Genomic DNA, 19,856 nt, shown 5'->3' with positions numbered 1-19,856 from the left:
GGAGGGCGTTCTCTGTGGGTGCGCCTGACCTGTGGAACCGTTTACCGGTTGAGCTCCGGATGGCTCCCGACCTTCGCTCCTTCCGATGCGACCTAAAAACCTATCTGTTTGAACAATCCGGCCTGGTCTGATGGGTTTTGTTTTAATTATTGTTTTAATGTAATTTATCTTCTGCATTTGGGCACTAGGGTTTAATTTGTTTTCAATTTCTGTATTTGGGCATTTTGATATTTATGTCCCTGTTCACCGCCCTGAGTCCTTCGGGAGAAGGGCGGTATACAAATAAAATAAAATAAATAAATAAATAAATAAATAAATTCCCCTTGTGCACCTTGGTACTTGCCTCAGCCTTGGCCGTCAGCCGCTCATGCAGGTCCATTAGGCCACGGCCTAGAGCTGCAGGCCCCATCCAGCATGAAGGAGGCAAAGCGGTTGGCTAGGACAAGGGTCTCCAACCTTGACAACTTTACAACTTGTGGACTTCGACACCCAGAATTCCTCAGCCAACTGTTCTTTGCAGATATGCTGGCTGAGGAATTCTGGGAGTTGAAGTCCACCAGTTATAAAGTTGTCAAGTTGGAGACCCCTGGGCTAGGAAGCCCCGAATAGAGGTGGTAGAGCATGTCCAGGGCCAGCAAAAGGCCACCCCGAATGGGAAAAGCCAGATCCCCATTGGCACCATGGCTGCTCAGCCCCAATAGAGATTGGGGAGGAGTCATGCAATCTTGGCTGGGCCTGGGGATGGCCTTTTGCTTGCTGGGCATGGGTACGGTCTACCATCTCTACTCAAGCTTCCTAGCTGGCTGCTTCACCTCCTTTGTGCTGGGCAGGCTTGCAGCTCTGGGTGGCAGTCTAATGGGCCTATGCGAGCTGCTGGCGGTGCCAGCCCAAGGCAAGGCCAATGTGCATCAGGTGCCTGAGGGGAACAGACTCCATGCATGGGCCAAGGGCAAGTCATTCTGCTAGATTTCAGAATTAACAGATCAATGTACTTATATTTCTTTGTCATGCCAATTTACATTACATTATTGCACAATAAATGTTTTTTTTAAATCATTTGTTTGATGCTACAATTTGCAATTGATACCAGTATTCTCCATTCAGACAGTTGGCTGAAGAAAAATATCAGGAAAATCTTAAAAGAATGCAAGAACTTAGATCCCGTAATTTTCACCAAATTAATATAGATGTACTTCATGTAAGTATTGATTCTACTCTTTTCACTTTTCTAAAAATTTATAGTGAATTTCCATAATATTTTATCTTATTCATAGTATGGATAGTTGAGATAGTAGAGAAAGTAGTAATTAATCTTGTATATGTGAGTTTTCAAAAAAATATTTAAGAGTATAAATTATAATAGTCTTTAGTCCTAAATTTATAAAACCACTATATACTTTAAACTCATTTATGAAAGTAGCTAAAACAAATTAATTTAAAACTAACTGAAAATGAATTATGTTTATGCATATTATATCTCAGTTTAATGAATATAATAAAGCCAATATTCTAAATTATTTTGGGATCACTTTATAGTTTACTATTTTGCACAAGTGAAACCTACCATATGTGGCTAACATTATTTGTTAATTATACTAATTTAGTTTTTCCTAAACAGTGTGCTTCCTCCTATAAAAATTCTCATTTTCTCCTAAAATGTTCCTAAGAAAATACTATATTAATCTAATTCCAAAAACCTGATTTGATGTGACATAAATAGTTTTACTGATTTTGGGGTTCCATTAGCTTTATGTGTTTAAAAAAAACTCATAAGATTTTTTTTTTTTAAAAAAAAGCCATTCTTCATAGAAAATCCCATTTGTTCTAATCAGAATATATTAAGTTATGGCCAAATTATGATCCTACTTTTGTCTTTTTTTAATTGCTTCAAATAAGGAAACTGATCAAGACAGTTCAGAACACCTCATTAAATCTCAGCCTGTCATTGCACTGGACTATTTTTCCATAGGATGCAGTAACCAAAGGAACAGTGATACAGTAGGCAGACTGCATGAATCTGATCCAACAGAGCATGGTAAGAACTATAAGTATATATTATCATTTCTCTGTCTCATTAAAATATTATGAGATGCAACTAACTTTTGTAAGGAAAATAAACCAAATTTTAAGTATCTAAGAAAAATGAAGCAATTGGTCTAAAATAATTATTTATTTATTTATTTATTTATTTATTTATTTATTTATTTATTTATTTAATTTGTATACCGCCCTTCTCCCTAGGGACTCAGGGCGGTGAACAGGGCAATACATAAAAACTAGATACAAAAATTAAAATTATTATTAAAACATGATTAAACAATGCCCATAAATTAATACAAATTTAAATTTAAAATTAAAGTCGTTTATAAAAATCCCACCCCGTCCCATCAGGCCAGGCCAGCTTGTTTAAAGAGATAAGTTTTAAGATCGCGCCGGAAGGAGCGGAGATCGGGCACCATCCGGAGCTCAACCGAAAGATGGTTCCATAAATCCGGTGCACCCACAGAGAACGCTCTCCCCCTGGGGGCCACCAGTCGGCATTCTTTGACCGGTGGCACCCTGAGGAGGCCCTCTCTGTGGGAGCGTACTGGGCGGAGGGAAGTTGACGCCGGCTGCAGGTGCTCCCCAAGGTATTCTGGACCCATGCCATGAAGGGCTTTGTAGGTCATTACCAACACCTTGAACCTCACCTGGAAGACAACTGGCAACCAATGCAGCTCGCGGAGTAAAGGTGTGACATGGGAGTATCGGGAGACTCCCAGTACAACTCTCGCGGCTGCATTCTGTACCAGTTGGAGCCTCCGAGTGGTCTTCAAGGGTAGCCCCATGTAGAGAGCGTTGCAGTAATCAAGACGAGAGGTCACGAGCGCATGAGTGACCGTACGCAAGGCATCCCGGTCTAGATAGGGCCGCAACTGGCGCACCAGGCGAACCTGGGCGAACGCCCCCCTAGTCACAGCTACAATATGGTCTTCTAAGGAGAGTTGTGAATCTAGGAGGACTCCCAAGTTGCGAGCCCTATCTACAGGAGATAATGACTCACCCCCCATAATGAGGGGTGGGATATCCTGAATATCCCGAGATGCCGGTACGCACAGCCACTCAGTCTTGTCAGGGTTGAGTCGAAGCCTGTTCCTCCCCATCCAGACCCAGACCGCCTCCAGGCACCGGGACATCACATCGAGGGCATCACTGGGGTGGTTTGGGGTCGAAATGAAAAGTTGGGTATCATCGGCATACTGATGATACCCAACTCCAAAACCACGAATGATCTCACCCAGCGGTTTCATGTAGATGTTGAACAGGAGAGGCGAGAGGACCGACCCCTGAGGAACTCCACAAGCGAGAGGCCTCGCGGTTGACCTCTGCCCCCCTGCCAACACCGACTGCGAGCGTCCCAGGAGATAGGAGGAGAACCACTGAAGAACCGTGCCTCCCACTCCCAATCCCCTGAGACGCCGCAGCAGGATACCATGGTCGATGGTATCGAAAGCCGCTGAGAGGTCTAATAGGACTAGAACAGAGGAATATCCCCTGTCCCGGGCCCTCCAGAGATCATTCACCAGCGCGACCAATGCCGTCTCCGTGCTGTACCCGGGCCTGAAGCCCGATTGGTACGGGTCTAGATAATCCGCTTCATCCAGGACCAGAGGGAGCTGATGCGCCACCACACTCTCAACAACCTTCGCAAGAAAGCGAAGGTTGGAGACCGGACGAAAGTTATTCAAAATAGCCGGGTCCAAGGCAGGCTTCTTGAGGAGAGGTCTCACCACCGCCTCTTTCAAGGCGGCGGGAAAACTACCCTCACTCAAAGAGGCAGATATAACCGCCTGGAACCAGCCTCGTGTCCCCTCCCGGGCTGCATAAACCAGCCAGGAAGGGCACGGGTCCAATAAACATGTGGTGGAGCTCAGCCTCCCCATGATCCTGTCCACTTCCTCCGGAGTCACAGGATCGAACTCCTCCCAGGTGACATTGACAAGACCGCTCGTGTCCTGATCGTCCGATACTGCCCAGTCGGAGTCCAAACCGGTCCGAATCCGAGCGATTTTGTCCAACAGATGTTGACTAAATTCCTCGGCACGCCCCTGCAAGGGTTCCCCACTCACCTCCTGATTAAGGAGGGAGCGGGCCACCCTAAACAGGGCGGCCAGGCGATTATCTGCGGACGCGATGAGGGCAGCGAAGTAATTAGATCTCGCTACCCTCATCGCTGCGAGATAAGACCTAATATGGGTTCTTAGTCGCAATCGGTCGGATTCAGATCGGCTGGACCTCCAAACGCTCTCTAGGCCCCGTCTCCGACGCTTCATCTCCCGGAGCTCCGCGGAGAACCATGGAGCCCATTGGGATCTGCGCCGGGTCAGGGGCCGCAATTAGACCCATATGCATTTTTATGTGAAATAATTCTTTTTTTTTAGAGCAGTGTTTCTCAACCTGTGCAACTTGAAGATGTGTGGACTTCAATTCCCAGAATTCCTCAGCCAGCAAAGGATTCTGGGAGTTGAAGTCCACACATTTTCTTTTTTTATTATTTACAAATTGTATTGATTTTCTAATATTACATTCACATATTTGAAAAGCAACGTGGTGGCTGAGTAGTAGTAATTCAATTACATACAGGTATCATTAGTACAGATTTCAGATTGCTACCATAAACATTTCCTCTCTTTTTCCCTTCACATATACTGTCTATTTGTAAATTAAAAGACAAGTTTTATCCTATCAATTACATAGAAAATAACTTTCTACATATATCCATAGTTTTTAGTTTACACATATTCTAGTTGTTTTAACGTACAATCTTTTAGACAATCAATGACCTAATAGATTTTTCAGTTTCAATTTCCACTAACATTTAGATTTAACGTTTGATATTTATCATTCCCAAGATTTTTAATATACTCCCAATTCATCTATTACCATTCCTCACAAAATCTAATATTCAAAATACGCATCCCGTCTACTTAACTTTTCACCCTCTATGTCAACAAATTAAGGATACAATATGATATCCTTCCTTGTTGCTAGTTTTCAGCTTTTTTTTTAGTAATCAAAATTTTTTTATCCTTCCTCTTTGTATCTGCTATCTCTTGCTTAAACTAATAATTTTCATTTTTAACGTTCCATATAGACCTATTTATTACTTTCAACAATGTTTTAGCTTAACTACATTATTCACCTTTGCATGATCTTTATGCACAAATCAATATTCAAATTAGCTATTAGTATTTATACTGCTAAATTTTAATGACCAAATTTTTTTCTTTATCTCAGTTCATAACAATGTCTTGTATTCAACATACACATCTTATCTATTTAAGTACATTCTGTTTTAGATTTCAATAAGATGGTCGAAACTCCATTCTTCTTGAGTCTTACTCTGGCTTTTTTCCTTTGACAAATCATCTTCCATGTCCTTGTTTTTGGGTCATCGAACCAATCTCCTTGTAATATCATTATATTAATTGATATTGGCAAAACCATCTGGTTGCCATTTTTTTTGACAGGACTTGTAGGTTTAGTGGGTCATCTCTATTCTTCCATATCAACGTGGTTGTTCTGAATTGTTTATCTTCTCATCCATCTGTTCTTTTTCTAGATTCTCTAGTTCCTTCAGAGTTGTATAAGAAACCTTTTCCTTTTTCCAAGTTGTTGATGTATTTTCTGGATTTTCAAATATCAATATTTGTTGAATAGTAGATTCTTCTGTCATAGTACTTGAATGTTTCATTTTTTCTGTTGTATTTTGTATACATGATTCTTTAGTTGTGGTCAAAGTTTGGGCTTTCATATCTGGGCTGTCTTCTTGTTCCTTTCCATAGCCTCTTAGTATTTCATTGGTTGTAGTAAGAATTTGAATTAGTGTTTTCAAGATATAGAGAGTTTGTTGATCTTCATCTATAAGGAAATTTTGTTCCTGGTCTTCTTCCATATTGTTATTTTAAGCTAAAGGCTTTACACTTAAAAAATCCAAAAGAGAGATTTTTTTTCTCTAGGTAGGGAACACAAAGCCTTTCACAGCTGTTGTTTCCAGGTTCTCAAGGTTATGTATCTTATCTACTTCCCTGGGCAGTCAGCCAGGCCCCTTTTAAAGTTTCCCTTTGAGTCCCAAAGTTATTTCAATCTTTTCAGTTTTTCTTTTTTCATTTTATAAGAAAAAACCCAGATTTTCAACAGAAGTAAATAATGAAAAATAAAAAATAAAAAATCTTTCAGTCCACAGGCTTTGAGAAATAAAGTTCCAATTGGGATTCAGTTACTTTTTCAACGTTTAAAATGCCCCTGGGTATTTACTTGCTGCTCTTTCTGGAGGAAGGGCTAAAATCTCCCTTCCCTCAACACAGGGGGAGAATGCTTAGCAGCTTAAGGAGGTACCAAAAATAATTTGGGTGTAAAAGAGGTAGATCTCACCCAGTCACTTCTGCGTTGCTTTAAGAGTTGCCTGGTGGAGCCATAATGGCTGCTCCTTTCGTCTGCTGGTTTGGAGGGATTGCCAGATCTAACAGGAGAGTTGCGGCTCTCCCGCGATCCATCGAGCGCCCCTCCTCGCTGGTCGCCTCTTCGGGGCAACTTTCAGCCCTTTTCAGGCCCCCCCAGCGATGCGAAACTGGACGGGGGAGAGAGAGCAAGTCTCCCAGCCATCCATAGTGGCTGCGTGGCAAACCAGAAGCCTCCTCTATGTGAAATAATTAATCTTATGTGTATATCAAGTATATTTTTCATAGTGCTGGAGGTCTGAAGCAGTCAATCAATTAAAGATCAATAGGACACCCATAGATTTCCAGTTGATAATTGTCCATAAAGGAGTCAGTCTATGAAATTAACTAGTGCATAATATATCTATTGCTTCAGTGCTGGACTGCAACTCCTTTGGCATAAATTAAACAGTAGAAACAAAATTCTATAGACTATTAAGAAACTTTATTAAAAACTAGGCTAAGTCTAAGACACTTTGCTGAGCAACCATTTAACTGACATTGTGTTCTGTTTTAAAACTTTCAATCTAATATGAAAGAAGTTAACAATTTTTTGTTTTGGGGGGCCACATTTAACTTTTGGGATCTTCTGAGAGTTGCAGAAAGTTGGGCAATTATGCAAACTGGCAAAGGCTGCATTATGAACACGGAAAGGGTTGACATCAGAATTTGCAGGCATAGGACTTTGGGGCCTATTTTGTTTTTAAATTGCTTTAGGACTTAAAACATACACTTTGTGTTTCCTTTATCAAAATATTTGGGAGGCAAATACTTAGACATGATTAGAAAAGGGTCTAGAAACTATCTTTTTTAATAACTCAACACTGACAATATGGTCTTCTGATGGGATGAAGGAGTGATACTTATCAAGAGCAAATGTTCAAGCTGAATTCCATATAAAAAACAAGGATTTCTTAATCAGACATAAACTAATTTTGGACCCAGCTGAGTAAATGGATACAGATAAGAAATCAGAAGTAGATTACCCTCAAAAAGTTGACACCAAAGAAAAAGATGTGGCTGAGATATTCATACAGGAACTTGCTATTTTATCTAAAATGGAGATTATGTCTATTAGAAAAGGGTCTAGAAATCACAAAGGACTTCAAGAACTGCAACAGCTTGTGATTGCAGTGTATCCAACTCTCTCCCAGTCTATCCTTATAATATTGCATTACAATGATCTCTTTATGAAAATATAGCATGTGTTTGGTGCTATGTGTTTCTTTTATGTGAAAGTTATACACAGGTAATCGCTTTGTGTAGCTTTCAAATGCTGCAAGGAAAATCTATAGCTATTATTTGATGGAAAAATTTATTGTCTGCTTTATGTTAATCTAAAGTGATTAACTGTGATTTTAATATCACAGCAGATATATTTAATATTTTTTGATACTTTTATAAAATCTGGAGTATAACAAATAAAATTGTATTACCTAATTCATCTTCCTTACTTGATAATGCCTATGTGTCCTAAAATACTAAGAAACTGTTCCCAAAACAAATATTGAATAGGCAGGCATAAGAGTAAATAAAGTGGAAAGCAGTTAATTGAGGAGTGTGCTTTGATAACTTTGTTTTATTTTTTATCAATAGCACAATGGGAATTGTCCAGGTAAGAAACACTTAGACTGAATTTCCATAGCTGCAGATCAATAAAACACAATCTGAAATAATATAACAGTTTCTACTGCTTAATTTATATAAGAAAAAATATTTTGTTATGTGAGAGTTTGATTTCCTAGGGGTAAATTGCTTTCAGTAGAATCACATGTATTCATTTTGATATGCAGTATAGCACTTTATCCAGAGGTACATAGATTAGGGACTTCTGTCATTTTATGGATTTTTGCCAATCTATGCTACAGACAGAGATTAATATACTGGCAATATGCTTGGCTTGGCTTTCCTGCTATTTTTACTTCAGGTTTCTATGAAGAAGTAGGTACCTCGTATATCTCAAGAAAAAGCAGGTGGATTCAATTACAGTGACCAGGGACTGTTGGAAGACCTGTACAGTAGTGGCCAAAATTGTGGAAACCTTTTGGGAAAAGTATATTTTTGAGGTTTGATGGCTAATACCACTTTTTTTGGGAGTAGTACCATAAAATTATATATCAATGGAAAGATAATTTAATCAAGAATGTAATGCAACATAGTTTGTTCAATTATCTGTACTGTATTCTATGAAAAGTTATAGCCAAATAACCAGAAAAAGGAAGCACAACTTGTTTAGGTTGATATCAGGTAGCTTTCCTTCATCTGATTGTAGCCAATGAGCATGAGTATTTAGAGAGCCAATCAGGTGTCATCTTGTTTTGGCAATGAGCCAATCAGATCACAGTAGGATTCAGTTATTGATGTCATGTATTGAAGCTGGGAGGAGGACATTTGTCAGTGTGTTATGTGAGCGCTATCAAGTTGGTTGGTTTTTTTTCCCCCTTTCATTTAGTGAGCTTGTAAAACGTAATAAAATTAAAGAAATGGTGCAAAGAGTTGACTAGTTGCCCAGAAAGCGATGTAAAATAGTATTATTAAGTGAACAAGGCTACAGTTATAAAGAAATGAGAAGAAAAATTGGTGGAAACTTAACCAAAGGTGGGATTTCTACTGTACACTTTTCCCAAACGGTTTCCACAATTTTGGCCACTACTGTAGGACTAGATTGGGGACATCCCCCCAAAAAACTATGTAGCACCTAAGAGTCAATATCATTTTGATGGCACAAAATCAATCAAATTACTTGTATCCTTCTCAAAGACATGGGAACCTAGAATTCCTCGCAAAATTGTTACCAAACTATCAGGGCTGGGCAGCACTTTGGATTTGAAGGGAGAAAATATGCTTCAGAATGTGCAAAGATTGCAAGTATCTATAGCAGCCGTCATTAGCTTCAAAATGGCAGACATGGCTGAATAACAGAGGGCTTATACTTTTTTATGTGCATTCATATATTGCTTTATTCAACAGAAGCAGGAAGGGAGACAAAAAGAATAAGGGCTTCTTGTTAGGTTTAGGGTTAGGGTGGTCTGGGCAGTAGGAAAAGGCAACAAGTGGAATAAACTTCACTTACTAGACTTTATTGTTTTATGATTCATATCTTATGTTTAATTTTTTTTAAATTCATAGAACATTTTATTTCCTGCTCTCAGATCTACTGTGAGAGGATATACAGTATGAACTAAATAAATGTTGTGTGATGTGATGTCATATGATGTGATGTGGTGGGTTTTAGATTGATTTTGTATTTGTATTTTATGTTAATTGCCTTCATCCAGTGATGCAAATTGTTTAGAAACACTATCTTAATTGGTCATACAAGTTTTCCTTTGCTTATTTGCAGAAATGTATTTATACAGCTCAAATGTTAACGAAAATAATATATGTTTTATTCTAAAGAAAAGCTTGATGTTAAGAATATGTTGTATATTCCCAATTCCATTCTGGCCATTTTTCCCCGCTGTGACTATATAAATATGTTTATATCGCACACATGTACATCTGTTCATCCAAATATCTGAGCATAGATTATTAGAAGTCAATAATAAAAAAAATCAGTAAAAACAAACATTATTCCTCTAGATGTGATGAAATCATAACTTGCAGAATTGCTAGCCAATATGGTTGTGGATATGCTGCTCAGCTGACCATTCTGCTTAGAAGTTTGGAGACCTTTATTTGATAGCAACATTATCCTTGTACAACTTGGCTCCTACTTTCCATACTGAAATGATACTAGATAACTTATTTATTTGAAGAAATGAAAAATAAGGATGAGGCAATAGAGCAGGGAAGGTAGATTATAGCAGCTATTAAGCAGTTACTGGACATTTTTCACAAAGGTAAAGATGCAAGAATATTTGCAGTGAAAAGAGGAAGCACACTGACCCATTGGCAACCATCCAAATTTCCTGGTTCATCAATGCATCAGGAGCTAGAACTCATGGCAATTTAATTTAAAAAAGCTTGTGTTTTCCTGAAAAAGTAGGTCGATGTTCGAAACCAGGCTTCGACGTGGCTCTTGCTAATTTGGTAATCATGAACTACACCTTATCAAGTGTACATCAAAATTTAATTGAGATATAAATTCTTTTAGCCATATCACATTGTTTCCAGTAGACCACTTAAGTAAATATTCATGCTGATTGGAGTATAGGGATCAAAATAAATGAAAACTTAGGACACAAGGAGAAAAAATGCAAATAAATAGGAACATGAAACTTGAGTAATATTCAAGTTCTGTCTGATTTTGGCTGTTTTCCTACAAAACTGGGCAAGAGGTAATATAAACATAGAGGCAATAAGTATCTTCTGTGATTGTCTCCAGATTTTGAGACAACATCCTATTAGAGTTAGGTGAATTGTGCAAATTCTTGAAAAGAAATGCTTCGGAAACTAGTATTTCTATAGCTACTACTCAAGCCTAGAAAAAGAAGTATCTGCTTTAAGAGTTTGAACCGAATGCTCCATATTTGTTTCCATGCATTTTGAAATACTACTGTGGAATATATTTGCACAGCACTATAATTTAACTTACAGTAGGTGCAGAATATTAGGTAGGTTTTTTTACTGTAGCATAAACGCATTATTTCTAACCAATAAATATTTATCTTCCAACAAGAAATAAAAGGTGTCATTTGATCACACAGCCTAGAGTTGCTCAAACATAATGATTTATTATTATTGGACTTGGCTCTTCGCTCTATCGCCTACCTAACATTTTCCCTCGAAGTATATTTGCACTCCAACTCTCTTTAATATGACTCACTTTTGTTCTTGAGAGGAAATGTAAGAGGTCAGGGTCAAAAACTAAGCTGACAGGAACAAATCAGCAAATATGCAAAATGATACATATACCACCCAGGGCTGTCTAAAATGGAAAAAATAATTTATTAAGTGCAGATGAATATATGCTAATAGAAAATGTAATGAGGCTATTTATATTAACAGAGGATCATTTCTTACTATATCAGGCAGCTGAGTTATGGAGATTTATTCTTTTCAGAAAATTTCCAACAATTTTAACTCCCCTCGGACTGAAACCAAGTCAAACCATGACTGCAGAATCCAACTGTTCTCAAGTTATCTACTGCTAAGCAAGAGTGCTTTGCAGCTGCCAGGAAACCTTGACATGCTGTCATTTCTATTCACTTCAGTAGCTCAGTGCATATATTGTCCACAAAATCAACATCCAGGCTCAGCACAGAATTCAGAAGCTAGCCTAAAGCAAGGATAAAATGAGCTTTTACAGTTGTTCAAAGAAAGTGCCTTGATTTATTAATTCATAGATAACTTAATAAAATTCAACAATCAAATGCCTTTAGTTTATATTTTACCTGCAAAAGTGGATGAGTGGCAGTTGGAGCCATACTTAGGGAGTGCTCCAAATGCAATTCCTTTAAAATACATAGAAGACTGGGTTAGGAGACATTTAGTATTCATGATTGCATAAGCGCCTGTAATACCCATAGCCATTTAAAAAATTATTTATTTAGGGTTGGGAGGAAGAGTTTGGCAACAGATAGTAGAACAACTTGTAACAAATTCCATTTTGCTTTAAGGCATGAGAAGAATTAATTTCCTGCTACACATCTTTATACATGATATTCTTTGATTTATACTGTTTTAGTGTAATCACAATCAGTTGTTGACACATTTTTAATCCTATTCTCTTGTGAAGTCCTTGGTGTTCCTGAGCTTGATTGTATTCTTGCAGATGTCTCATTACCAAAATAGATAACATCATCAGGAGCACCTCACAGTTCAACCCTGGGCTATAAATATTTCCTTCTATTGATTTTCTCTTTTGTGAGAGTAAAATCAAGAAATGAAGGGGGAATTCTCTGTGAAGGGGGAATTCTCTGTGACCATTCAATCCATCAGTTAGATTAAAATACATTAATACCATATTTCCCTGAAAAAACACCTGGTCTTATTTTATTTTTCCTCCAAAAGAGGCACCAGGTCTTATTTTCAGGGGATGTTTTTTCCACTCACCTAACAGGCTGTCACCTGACAGCCCCACCTAGTCACTTCTTCTGTGGCTGAAGGAGAAGCTTCATTCTGCAGCTGAATGGACCTCTGGCCTGCATTTTGCAGTCAGAGCCTTCTGGAAAGGCCTCTGACTGTAAAAGACACTTAAGGACTCTAAAATTTTACATCAAATCAAACTATTACAGCAACAGTTGTCTATGTTAACAGTTCAAGAAATAGAAATAAAACTGAATTATGTGAAGCAAAGACACTTTGAGTTTGCAAACAAACCAGGAAGATGGTTGGCATATAAATTAAGAAAGGAAAGGGAAAACAGAATGATCAAGAAAATTTGTGAAGGCAACAATGTAATAACAGATAATAAGCTTATAAGAAAACCTCATAATTTTTATTCCAATTTGTATAAAATGCAGAAGTTAGATATGTCTAAAATAGATGAATATTTATTAAGACAACAGTTGCCTAACTCACAAACTCAGAGACAACTTATGAATGACCCAGCAAGTACCTTTGAAATATCAAAAGCTATTAAAAAAATGAAATCACTTAAAGCTCGAGGTCTAGATGGCCTTACAAGCCAATATTATAAATGTTTCAGCTTCTTCAGCTACTAAAGGATATAATGAACAATATATTACATGGGGGAAAGATACAAATACCATTGTGTTACTACCGAAGGAAGATCAAGATGTTAAGAAGATAGAGAATTACAGACCAAACTCATTATTAAACAAAGACTATGTTTTGGTAGAAAAATTAAAGAAGGTCTTCCAGGCATATATTCATGAAGATCAGTCTGGTTTTTTGCCAAAAATACAGTTAAGGGACAACATGAGCACAGTTTTGAATGTTATTGAATATTTACAATACCAAAATGGAAAGTAGGCAGCTTAGATGCAGAGAAGGCCTTTGACCATCTAAACTGGGCTTTTATGCTTACAGTTCTGGAAGAAATGGACTTTGAAGAGAATTTTATTCAGGGAGCTAAGGCTGATTATATGTCACAGCAAGCAAAAATTATTAATTGTGATTTAAGCAATTCATGTGTAATTCAAAAGGATAAAGGATGTCCCTCGCTCCCTTGTTTATTTTGGTGTTGGAAGTTTTGAATAGAGATATAAGGCAAGATGAGAAAATAGCAGATATAAGTATCAAGAAGGAAGTTTATAAATTGAGGTATTTGTTAATGATTTGGTTATATTCTTGCAAGACCCCAAAATAATATAGAATATTTAATGAGGAAATTAAACGAGTTTGGAGTTTTAGTGGGTTTTAAAATAAACAAACAGAAACCAAAAATGCTTATTAAGAATATGATCCCACAAGACTGTGATATATTGACTAAAAAGTCCGGTTTTAGGGTTAAGAAAAAGGTGAAATATTTGGGGGTCATATTGACAAATACAAATACAAAACTATGTGCCTCTCTGGAATCATATTAAATGCACATTAAAATGGGATAAATTGCATTTATCACTATTGGCTATAATTTTTCTAATTAAGATGAATATCTTACCTATGATGCTTTTTTTTACTTCAGACATTATCAATACTTGGAAATGATACTCCATTTAAACCAGAGGTTCCCAACCTATGGTCCACAGCCCAATCCTGCGCTGCCGGCTCTTGGCCAGCGGGCTGAAGAAATGGCTTGCTGGTACATGCACCCCCACAGCAGCTAGTGGCCTCTTCGCACATGTGTGTGCATCCCCCACTCATGCTAGTGCCCATGGCCCCATTTGCACATGTGCACTGACACAAATGGTGACACTAGCGCGGCATGAGTGTCTACAGCCCATTTGCGCATGCACCACTAGCCCGGGTGGTTTGTGCGGCCCATGCATGAATGGGGCTGTTAGTGCTGCACCAGTATTTATTTATTTATTTATTTATTTGGATTTATATACCGCCCCTCCAGGGTCCCTTCCAACATCATCATCATCATCATCATCATTATTATTATTATTAATCATCATCATCATCATCGCACAGTCAGCCAGATGTTCAGACTGGATTTGGCATTTTTGTCTACCTATTGAGTCCTTACCAAGGACCTGGGATAGGCAGGTGTGGATGTTTGATGGTATTATAGATATTGTTGCAGGAAAGCAGTTCCTAGTAAGGCCACCTTTTGCAATTGACTAATGGCGAATTTGTCAATGCCAATGGTGTTCAAGTGGTGCTCCAGTTGTTTTGGGATTGAACGCAAGGTGCCTATTACTATTGGCACTACCCTTGCTTGCCTTTGCCACAGTCTTTATATTTCTATTTGTAGGTCTTCATATTTTATCTTCTCCAGTTCTTTCTCGTCTATTCTGCTGTCTCCAGGCACTGCCACATCCACTATCCAGACTTTTTGTATTATTATTATTATTATTATTATTATTATTATTATTATTATTATTATTATTATTATTATTAAAAACTACATGCTCTTTAATTTTGCCTAGAGGTTTTTTATTTATATTTATAACTACTAAACATGAGAGGAATATTCAAAATATTCAATATATATATATATATATATCCAATTGATGAAATTAAAGTCATTTTACTGATGTGTGCATATGTATATATACAAATATTGCATAAAAATAAAACATATGCCATAGCAGTTAGTCGTTAGTTTTGCTAAGTAAGTTACCTTTTACCAAGTGTCCTTGGTTCCAAGGACAAAGGAAAAGTTTAAATAAATAAAAGCAAGCAGTTTCGGAATAATGATATTAGATTTAAGTTAAATATTTGCTTCATTAGGTCTTCTGTGCTGTAACTGAGAATGCATGCCTGGCATCCCTTTTAAAATATTTATTTATTTATTTAATTGTAGAGACCCTAAGTTCCAAATGAATCTGGGCATCATGCAAGTATGGGGGGGAAAAACATAACCAAAATAACCCACAATGACTGAATGTCCACCTTAGTTCCCTATGCTATCAGAGTGGGAGCCATATGTATTTCTGGGGAACAATGTTCTGTAACAAAGAAGGCTTATATCCTAGGTCTGATAGATAGCATTGTTGAATTGAAAAGCCCCAGAGTGTATCCACATAGAATATACTACATTAATATTCAATCCACTGGCAATTATTTTGGTTCCTACTTATGTGGATAAGGTAACCAGATTTCCAACAGACAAAACCAGAACATGTAAAATTATATATTTTGTACATGTATTAATTTTTAATACATGACTCAGTTACCTAAGAGTCCTCGGGGAAAAATTGTAGCAGCAGCAATATTTACAAAAACAAATAGAAGCTAATGTTAGTAAATAAGTAATTTGCAGTAATTCCAAACAGTTACTGTTTGCTAGTATATTTTTTAAATTATAGGCAAAGCAAATTTTATCCTTGTCACTTCTTACTATAATTCACTGTTTGCGATACTCCTGCTGTTTATTGATCATCTGGATGTTGCAATCAACATATGGTATCGTATGATGCTAACATTGCCTACATATGCCAATCAACCCATTCAGTTACTCATGCATGAAAGTTTCCTATGCTGCGTGCCACTTACTGTTTACACTGTGACTGAAAGCTGATTGGAACAGATTTCTAGAAATTGGAACATTTTTTGGTTTGTGAAGGAGGTAAGTAATAAAATTGCTAAGCACATTGGTTTGTGCTTAAATTGTAAGCCGCCCTGAGTCTTCGGAGAAGGGCGGGATATAAATGGGATTAAAATAAAATAAAAAAAACCCATGGTGTTTGGTCCCCCTAGACTCCCAGCATAAATAGGCAGAAAATAGATTTAGATCCATTATATGCCTTTCAATACATCAAGTATTTCTAATTTCTAATAATATAACATCTTTAATTTAATTGTTCTCTCTGTAACTCACCCACCCACCCTAATGCTATTAAAATGAAGAGAGTCTGTGATAGCTTTGAGTAGATTTCTATGTGAAATGAAGATGGATTTTCTTCTAATAATCAACTTCAGGAGCTTAGAATTCTTTATTTCTAAGTATCTCTCTTGCGCCAGTTTTATATTAAGCTATGAAGAAAATCCCTCATTACTTGTAGCTTACCTATCTTTGAAGAAGCTGATAATTTCCCAAGTACAAATTTGGGCATGTTTCATGTTATTATTTTCTACAGTTTCATTTGTGGCAAAAGGCTTTAAGTTATTAAAAAATATCTAAAACTCAATATTCATGCTATGCTTTATATATATATCTACTTATTTTTGTGTGAATGAGAATAACATCATGATGATGATTTTATAATTTTTGCTAAATATTTTTTTTATTAAAGAGTTTTACAAAAACAAAATTTTACAATATATCCCCAAATCCCTCCCACCCCAAACCCACCCACTTCCCCCCCCCCACTTCCCAGAGCTAAATACAGGATTATAGTTACAATAATCATATTCTAAATAAAAATTATGCATAATATACAATTAACCAAATTCATAATGTGCTTTAACTCCCCTTTAACATAACTACAAACAAAGTACCAATAACAATATCCCACTAAAATCTACTCATAAGCTAAATGGAACTTTTTAGTCCCATATTTGTTCTGAATATAATTTATCCATCTCCTCCAAACTGAAATATATCCTTCCTGTGAATGATCTTTCAAATAAGCAGAAATCTTAGACATTTCTGCAAGATTCGAAACTTTAAACACCCATTCTTCTATAGTGGACAAACTATCCTTCTTCCAATATTGTCCCACCAGTAACCGTACTGCTGTTATCATGTTCAACATCAAGTTAGTTTCTTTAACATCACATTCTACAACAATACCCAATAAAAACAATTGCGGAGAAAACTTTATCTTTCTCTTAAAAATCTTTTGAATGTTCCACCAAATTTTGATCCAAAAAGCTTTTATATTTCTACAAGTCCACCACATGTGAAAATAGGTAGCTTCTAAACTACCACATCTCCAACATTTAGACTGTAAATTAGGATACATGTTGGACAACTTCTTGGGATCCAGATGCCATCTATAAAACATTTTATAAAAATTTTCTCTTAAGTTTTGAGCCTGAGTAAATTTAACATTTTTAACCCAAATTATCTCCCAGGTGTCCAACGAAATTGGTTCCTGAATATTTTGTGACCACTTTATCATACAGTCTTTAACCAGTTCCGTTTCCGAATCCAATTCAATTAAAGCGTTATATATCCTCTTTATATGTGCACAATTTAAATCTCTAATTTGTTTTACTAAATTTTGATCTGTAATTGTGATGCCAACCTTTTGATCTGACTTCCACCTAACTTTCAATTGGGTATAAATTTTTGCTAAATATTTTACAGTAATTACCATAGTAGAATCTAGTGAAAACTAAAAAAAGAAAGAATAGAAAGAATGAAAAGCTGGAAATAGAAAAAAAGAAAAATATAGTGAGGAGAGAGAAAAGAAATATATGGAAGAGTGACTTTCAAATTTAATCAGAGGTATAAATATTTTTATAACACTTTACCCCCTTTTAATTTATAGCCAATTATGTCAGAGCTCTTCAGACTGTATGTCCTCTTTTATATGAAGACAAATCCATAAAGCATCGTTTATTATTTAATTCCATTTATATCTCGCCCTTCTCCGAAGACTCAGGGCGGCTTACAAGCTTAGCAGTAGCCTTCATTCTATGTATATGCCTGCTTATCACACCCCCCCAAGCGGCATTATTACAAAGTCAGCTTAATTGCCCCCAACAATCTGGGTCCTCATTTTACCTACCTCGGAAGGATGGAAGGCTGAGTCAACCTTGAGTCTGTTTTCAGTCCTGATGTCACAGAAAATTTTCAGTCCTGATGTCACAGAAAATTTCTTGTAATAACATTTCTATCTTTTTATCATTCTCATCTGTTTTTTCTTCAGTTTTGTGTATTTTCTGTTGATTTTTAATTATCATTTGATTTTGAGCTTCAAATTTTCCCTTTATATCCAAGATTTCTTCACTTACTTTCTCAAGTTTACTTTGTATTTTTTTATGATTTTCCTGTATTTCCAGATGATTTCTTTCCAATGCCTCTTGATTACGTAGCATCATTTCTTGAAGCAATTTTAATGAAGTCTGTGTTTTGCTTTGAGCAGTGCTTATTTTTTCACATTGCAACATTGCTTCAATAGATCCCTGTGTTGTTGGACTAGATTGTCCTACTGAGGGAGCAGAAGAGGTTTTCTTCATAAGTCTGGTAATTGTATTTTATTGCATTGCCCTGTACACCGCCCTGAGTCCTTCGGGAGAAGGGTGGTATATAAATTAAATTAATAAAATAAATAAATAATTAATAAAAGTTCATTACCAGATACTACAATATAATTTTCATTTCTTCTTTATCCCTTCTCAAGAATTCTTCAAGCTTTAATAAGCCTCTTTTGCAAATCCAATATAGAAAAATTATCCAGGTCACTCTCTTGGTTTATCATTTGTACATCCTTTTTAATTATTAAGGCATCAGCTGGTTTCTTTTGTGCAATCATTGTAACATCTTTTTCTTATCATTCTTGTAGTTTGTCATTTGTAAATCTACTTTAAACTCATTCTTAATCTTGTCAGGCAACACTTTCAATAACATCTTTTAGATACAGTTTCGCCAGTGATGCAAATCTCTGTCTCTTGACACTATTAATATTAATTTCTCAGTCCACTTTTCAATATTTTCGATGTTAGTATATTGTGCTTCATTCTGTAACTGTAAGTCAAATTTATGTGTTGTTTAATTTTAATCTTTCATAGCTTCTAATATTGAATTTTTAAATTCTTAATTATGTTTTTGTTCAAAAATATCAAAACAAAACACAGAAGGAATCTTTATAGTTAATTCCAAGATTATCTGGATCCTTAGTTTATTTGTAACTTTATGAAATCAAAGTTTCAATCACCCTTTTGCTGTTTATTGCAAAGAATTTTTTTTCTTAAACTTGTATCTAAAATTTATTTTGTTAAGGATGAAAGGAAATTCACCCAGTACCTCAAAACATATCAGATGGTTAGAATGGTTTCTAATAGCTGAAAAGCAGCTAACAAGCAATTTCTGAAAGTGATTAGAAAATGAAGTATGTGAACTTAGAATCTTTTCAAAGGCACTGATTTTTGTTAGAGTAAGATGGCTATTCTCTCCTCTCCTAAAGCTCTAAAATCACTGGAGAGTTCTATCTTGCATTCTCCTTATGAGGAACAGCTGGTCTACTCACCAGTTCTGCATTTCACCACGGTCGCTGGCTCTGGTTTTCGCCAAGCTGTCTTCAGTCTGTCATTTCTTCCTCTGCAAATCCTGCTAATTTTAAGAAATTCTGACTTGGTCATACCATTTCTGTTTCAGACCCAGCCTAACTATAGATTTGAGTGGGTTCCTAGGAAATGGCATCCAAACAGTTTTTTCAATATTATGATAGGCTTTTGCTGCTAATTGGA

General features: G+C 36.5%; 1 protein-coding gene across 2 annotated transcripts in view; it reads left to right on the top strand.

The window, feature by feature from the left end:
* Positions 1-19,856, top strand: part of NEK11 (NIMA related kinase 11) — a 95,758-nt gene that overhangs the window by 56,533 nt on the left and 19,369 nt on the right. For both annotated transcript variants that reach the window (XM_081345180.1, XM_081345181.1), the window contains exons 10-11: positions 1,105-1,198; positions 1,897-2,035. In XM_081345180.1, the coding sequence (XP_081201306.1) occupies positions 1,105-1,198; positions 1,897-2,035 (233 nt within the window). The remainder of the gene's footprint in view (positions 1-1,104; positions 1,199-1,896; positions 2,036-19,856) is intronic.

This window comes from Vipera berus (assembly GCF_964194415.1).
Source record: "Vipera berus genome assembly, chromosome: Z".
Taxonomy (NCBI): domain Eukaryota; kingdom Metazoa; phylum Chordata; class Lepidosauria; order Squamata; family Viperidae; genus Vipera; species Vipera berus.
This window is presented reverse-complemented; position numbering and strand designations above follow the sequence as displayed.